Source organism: Etheostoma spectabile, chromosome 17 (genome assembly GCF_008692095.1).
Source record: "Etheostoma spectabile isolate EspeVRDwgs_2016 chromosome 17, UIUC_Espe_1.0, whole genome shotgun sequence".
Taxonomy (NCBI): Eukaryota; Metazoa; Chordata; class Actinopteri; order Perciformes; family Percidae; genus Etheostoma; species Etheostoma spectabile.
The window spans coordinates 20,912,066-20,918,500 of NC_045749.1; the positions used below are offsets into that span (position 1 = coordinate 20,912,066).

General features: G+C 39.7%; 1 protein-coding gene across 1 annotated transcript; it reads left to right on the top strand.

The window, feature by feature from the left end:
- Positions 1–3,971: 3,971 nt before the first annotated feature.
- mxtx1 (mix-type homeobox gene 1) lies at positions 3,972–6,435 on the top strand. Its single transcript, XM_032541693.1, has 3 exons — positions 3,972–3,993; positions 4,984–5,168; positions 5,713–6,435. The coding sequence occupies exons 1-3, from the start codon at positions 3,972–3,974 to the stop codon at positions 6,433–6,435; spliced, it is 930 nt and encodes a 309-aa protein (XP_032397584.1).

A 6,435-nucleotide genomic window follows, 5' to 3' on the forward strand; every position in this document is an offset into this window, starting at 1 on the left:
TACAGGAAATAATATGTATTATTGATGTAAGACAATATGCATAAACCCTGTCTTCTTGTTGTTGTCCTATTGCCCCTGAAGAGTTATAATCTGCATGTTTTCAACTGCTACCTGAGGCTTTACAAAGTATAACTCATTTATTTTGTAATATTCAACTATCTTGCTACACAGAATCCAGCTGTTATGAATTATTATTACAGCTACCAAATGTCATAGTGGCCGAATAATTGTTTGTTTCCTAAAATCTGTTTTAAAAGACATACCTTCCATTTGGTTTTCCACAACTACCAATGTAAAAAGTAGCAAATTGCTATTTAACCTTTACATTTTAAAAGCATGTCCAACTTCATCGCCATTAAAAACCAAATATGAACATTGAAAAGTGCAGCTTAATCCAACTCCAAGCTGTTTTGTGGCAACATGGCATTTTTCCTCTTTGGGGGATTATGCTTTACAATTTACAAGAAGTGATAAACCAATCACATGTCTGTTTGCTTTTTTAAATATGCAGGATTTTAAACACAGCTCTTTATGGTGATTTTGCATTAGCTGAAAAGCCTCTGCTGAACCAGGGCTTAGTTATCTTTAATCATTCAATCATTGTATGTACAGTGGCTTGAGAAAGTTTACACCCCCAGGCTAAAGTTGATTAAAAAGAGGAATAAAAAAACATCTTTTGGAAATTGATCTTAATGCCTTAATTCAAATAATTTAGGAAAATCCAACCTTTTAAGGACACCAATTATCTTTGTGAATGAATGATGTATTGTAAATAAATAAATTCCTTAAATCAAAGGGGTGTAATTATACAACCCCCTCATGTTAAATTCCCATAGAGGCAGGCACATTTTTATTATTAAAGGCCAGTTATTTCATGGATCAGGGTACTATGCATCCTGATAAAGGTCCCCCCCCCCCCCCACACACACACACACACACATCCTCACATACCCTTCAGCATACCTAGAGACTGGGGTTTTTATTTCAGTTAGCTTAATAGCTGGTTTGATTTGCATTGAGAGATGATCTTATGGAACGTTCCCCATGCCTATCTCTAGGTATGGTGAAGGTATGTGTGTGTGTGTGTGTGTGGGTGTGTGTGGAGGGGGGGGGGGGGGGGGTATTTTAATTCCAAAGGCCAAGGGAACTTTATCAGGATGCATAGTATCCTGGATCCATATAATAACTGGCCTTTAATAATAAAATGTGCCTGCCTCTATGGGAATTTAACATAGGGGAGTGTATATTTATGCACCCTGTATTTTAAGGAAGGATTATTTATTTACAATACATTATTCATTCACAAAGAAAATTGGTGGACTTAAAAGGTTGGATTTTCCTAAATTTTTTGAATTAAGGCAGGAAGATCAATTTCCAAAAGATGTTTTTTTATTCATTTTTTTAATCATAATAATTAGCATGGGTGCGTAAACCTTCTCAAGTCACTGTAAACCTGGAAATAGCAAGTGTTTCATCTGCTGAAATTTCACATTTTATTATTTTATCAGACAAATTAGATAATGAAATGCATGTTTATTTTACATATCCAGAGTTCATTTTGAACCGTTATTTCAAATTAGTGAGTTTGGCAGTTTCCACCGTGCTGCAAAGTGTTGTGTATACTGTCTGATAGGATTTGACACAGAGAGAGTTGCTGGGACTTTCAGGAGCCGTCTCCACACATGGAGACATTGATTTTTTTGCAAATGGTGCAGATAAAGATGAAAAAAAAAAAAGATGGTCTTAGCTGGTTTTGTTGTGTCAGATAACTGTGGTAGACTTCAAGCTGCATTGTTTTCTCATACACCTACAAATACTAGAAATCTGTTCCTGCACTTTGCCCTTTGGTACTATTTGACTTTAGATGGCAGGGGTTTACACCTTCAGTGCATTTGACATGCAGCTCCGAAATCATTCAATGCAGGCAACAGGAAACAGGAAACAGGTCAAAGGTCAAGACTAGAAAAAAATGAATGTAGGGAGGGACATGTAGCAATGAAATGAAGCGTTATTTTTCATTTTGGTAATGCCATTGCAGAATGTCAGAGCACAGACGACATGCAGCATCTGCATACAGCTGGGTCAAGGCCTGGGCATGTTTAACCGTTTGATAATCTCACTTTGATGCATGGATTCAGCGTACTGAGGATGCTGTGGAACGGTCCAATTCATCACGGCATAATTACCCACCTTTGTTTATCCTTTTTGTGATAGCAATGCGCCGCTCTGCATATGAAAAGACAACAGGAGCCGCTGATAGGCTTCTGCTCACAGTGCCGTTGTGTATTATGCTAAGGCTGCTGAGTTAATAAATATTTCTTTTAGACCCTTGGGTGTTTGATCAGTGTTCAACAGTTTGCAAAGCTGCCAATGTTTGTGCTTACCACTAATCAGATGACTCCCAAAAAGCCTCATTTAAATGAAAAGGCAGCCCTTGAAACATTAAGAAAGATGTCTTATATTATTACAAACTGGGACCTGAAATGCTGTGTGTGAGTTATGATTGAGTATTAGAGCCACTATGGGGAGAAAACTAATCTGAGATTTTGCATATTGCACTGTCATGAGATAAAGTTGGGATCTAATGAGAAAAATCCCAACATTACAACATAAAGTTGTAATTTTAATGAGAAAAATCCCAACATTACAACATAAAGTTGTAATTTCAATGAGAAAAATCACAACATTACAACATAAAGTTGTAATTTCAATGAGAAAAATCACAATATTACAACATAAAGTTGTAATTTCAATAAGAAAACATCACAACATTGCATCATAAAGTTGTAATCTAATGAGCAATATCACAATAATAAGAAAATATCACAATATCACAATAAAGTTGTAATTTTAATAGGAAAACATCACATTAAATCATAAAGTTGTAATTTTAATAAGAAAACATCACAACATTACATCATAAAGTTGTAATTTTAATAAGAAAACATCACATTACATCATAAAGTTGTAATTTTAATAAGAAAACATCACAACATTACATCATAAAGTTGTAATTTTAATAAGAAACATCACAACATTACATCATAAAGTTGTAATTTTAATAAGAAAACATCACAACATTACATCATAAAGTTGTAATTTTAATAAGAAAACATCACAACATTAGATCATAAAGTTGTAATCTAATGAGCAACATCACAGTAATGAGAAAACATTGTAATATTATAACCCAAAGTTGTAATTTGGTGAGAAAACATCACAACATTACAACATAAAGTTGTATTCTAATGAGCCATTTCACAGTAACAAGAAAACGTCACAATATTACAACATAAAGTTGTAATTTTACATAAAATGTCATAATATTATGAGGTGAATTCACAATTGGAATCAAAACAAAACAGAATATTACAAGGCCTTGTGGTTAATGTGTAATGCATATTGCCATTAGTACATATAATTTGTATTATATATACATATGACAAATCACTTAACAACCACAAAACCCACTTTATGGGTTTAATTATCTTCATATAATCATAAAAATAGCAAAAGAAAGAAAAAATGTGAAAGATACATGAATGAATGTGTCTCCTTGGGTCTTGCTTTGCATGCGTGCTTTTTAACGTGCCACACATTTAGCAGCACAAACACAAACGATCACGTGTTTAGTGAAGTGGTATCGATGAGGCTACCAATCACACAAAGACTTTCTTTTGTCTCGCTCTGAATCATTCCGCAGCTTGTCATATCTGACCTTGCCGCCACTTTGTTAGGGATTAGGTGATAACGGTGGGTGGAAAGGTCCCCCCCCCCCCCCCACCCCCTCGCCCTCCACCCCAACACTCTACAGGCTCTACCGTGGCCTTTCGGGGTCTCAGGTGATCAATATAAAAGGTACCCTGACACAGGCAGGAGACACTGTCGGAGCCTCTCAGTGAAGGGACACACACTCTGAAGTCCAGTAGAAATCCATTTGTTTCCAGAGCTTCATTCATTTAACCAGTGCTATGTGGAAGGACTCCAGCAATGGTAAGAAACACTCTCTGATGTATACAGTTTGCTTGTTGAGAACATCAAGAGCAATCTTTGTGTGGTCTTGTGTTGCTTAATGTATTCATAATCTGCAGCCATGTGCTTAGTTTTTGTAAACTTTTGAGCAGCTAGTGTCAGGCAGTGTGTGAAGCCTCCTCCGATTTTCTTATTCTATTAGCTTGTGCAAACACTTTGACACTCATTGCATGCACTATAACCAACCTACTACCAAAGGAGGCAAAAAAACTCAAACTTTTCCAAGAATTAGCACATTTTGAAACCAGGTTTGGTACCAGTGGAAGTAGAAGTAATAGATAACCAGAAATGATAATGTTGTTTGCAAGCATCAATGTAGAAAGAAACCATTGAGCTCTATATTATTACAGATACAATAATTGGCTGGATACCAACACAGTCCTTGTTTTTTTTCCTTAATTACAAAGTTGAATTTTGTTGAATTTATTTGTTCAGTGCTGCAACTAACAATTAAGTCCATTTTTATTTCTCCCATTAATCGATCATTTGTTTGGTTTATGATATGTCAGAAATGGCGAATGATGTCAATCAGTGTTTTCCAAAGCCCAAGATGATGTCCTCAAATGTCAAAAATCAAAAATTTAAATGTCTTGTTTTGTCCACAACTCAAAGATAGTCAATGTAATGTCAGAGGAGTGAATAAAACTGAAAATATTCAAACAGCACGATTAATCGATTATCAAAATAGCTGGCGATGAATTTAACAGTTGACTATTAATGGATTCATACAGTGTGTCATAGAATAGTTCATTTAATTATGTGTATTGCTGTCCATGTTCAACATTCTGGATGTGTGCACTGAAATAAGTGCCTGTTAGTTAGCTTTAGTAGCCTATTATGTAACCAAAGAGCACAACAAGGAATCTCTGCAGTTATTGTATAGAAATAAGAAGAAAGGGACTATTATGGCTCCTGTCTGATGTGGAACCTGCTCTCTCTCCCTCCCCTCAGATGATGCCGGACCCATGGCCTCCAGCGGCGGCTCCTCTCGCAGCGCCAGCCGCAGAAAGAGAACCAGCTTCTCCAAAGAGCACGTGGAGCTGCTGCGCGTCACCTTCGAGACCGACCCGTACCCCGGCATCAGCCTCCGAGAGAGCCTGTCCCAGACCACAGGCCTGCCAGAGTCCCGCATCCAGGTACACAGCTGCCCAGGCCGCCTTATAAAGCCGAATTCTTGATCATGATGAAATAAATTAAACTGTGTAGAGTCAGTGAAATTGTGAGTTTAGATAAGTCTAGGAACTATCTTCATGTGGGAAATTGGAAACTGGTGTTGTTCCAATAGATTAAATGCAAACATGCAGGTTATTCACATGAGCACATACAGTAGGTACAAACACACAGACAGATGTTGTAAGGCCTTCTGCACTGCAATTTCTTATCATTAAAAGGCTCTGTTTTTGAATGCATCCTGCATTGAATTCCAGATACCGCTATCGCTCTATCACTTATTTCTTTATCTTTAAAGATGACACAAGTTGTTTTTTATCAGGATCTTGTTTGAGCTCTCAGATAGACTGTACAACATGGCTCTGACAGCTGACAACTAGATCTGCTGTCCCATCCCCCTACTCCACCGGTGCCTGTTTGCCCGGGAAATGATTAACAGAACAGAATGTGTCGTTTATCTGTCCTGATGTCAATCTAAAACTCCTTTATTTTTCTTTCTTTCCGGTCCAGGTGTGGTTTCAGAACAGAAGGGCTCGTACTCTGAAGTGCAAAGGGGCCAAGAAAGCCCTGTGGCAGTCTGAGAGCCCAGTCCATAGCGCTCTACCTCCACCTCACCCCGTAGCCAGCATGGGCCCGCTTGGCTCAGTCCATCTGCCGCCCCAGGGCCCTCCACCAGCCTACCCCACCCTGGTGAAGGAGGAGCTGAAGGAAGCCTGCTACTACGGACAACATCCTCCAGCCTATTCCGCCATCGAGGAGCACGGCCACTATGGCTCCATGTATGGGCTCCTGCAGGGCAGACCGCTGGTAGGCAGGTCCAGCCCCCCCGTGAGGGGCTTCTGGTCCCAGCCTGGAAGCCAAACCTCCCCTGCCCCGCCTCAGTGGTGCCCCTTTCGCCTGGAGATGAGAAACTACGGCTCATCCCTGGGGTATACAGGATCAGCAGAGCAGCAGATGTATATGCCCACCTCCACCTCCCACTCCTCAACCCCAGACACCCCCGATTCTGGATACTGGGATGGCAGTCTGGAGAGCAGCCCACCAGTAGAAAGTCAGTACACGCAGCTCGAGGATTCGTGGAGCGGGGATTCGGGACATTCAGCGCCGGTCCAGCACGCCCCCCTGCCTGAGCTGTCCCTGCAGGAGATTCTGGGCCAGCTGGATGAGGACTGGCTGGGAGGACAGGGACTGGACAGCCACGTGGCTGGAAATGAAATGTCTTTCTGCCAATGA

Coding starts and splice junctions, on each gene's coding strand:
- mxtx1 (XM_032541693.1), top strand. CDS start 3,972: ATGTGGAAGGACTCCAGCAATG. Junction 3,994..4,983: donor GTGGAAGGACTCCAGCAATG/GTAAGAAACACT, acceptor CCCTCCCCTCAG/ATGATGCCGGACCCATGGCC. Junction 5,169..5,712: donor TGCCAGAGTCCCGCATCCAG/GTACACAGCTGC, acceptor TTTCCGGTCCAG/GTGTGGTTTCAGAACAGAAG.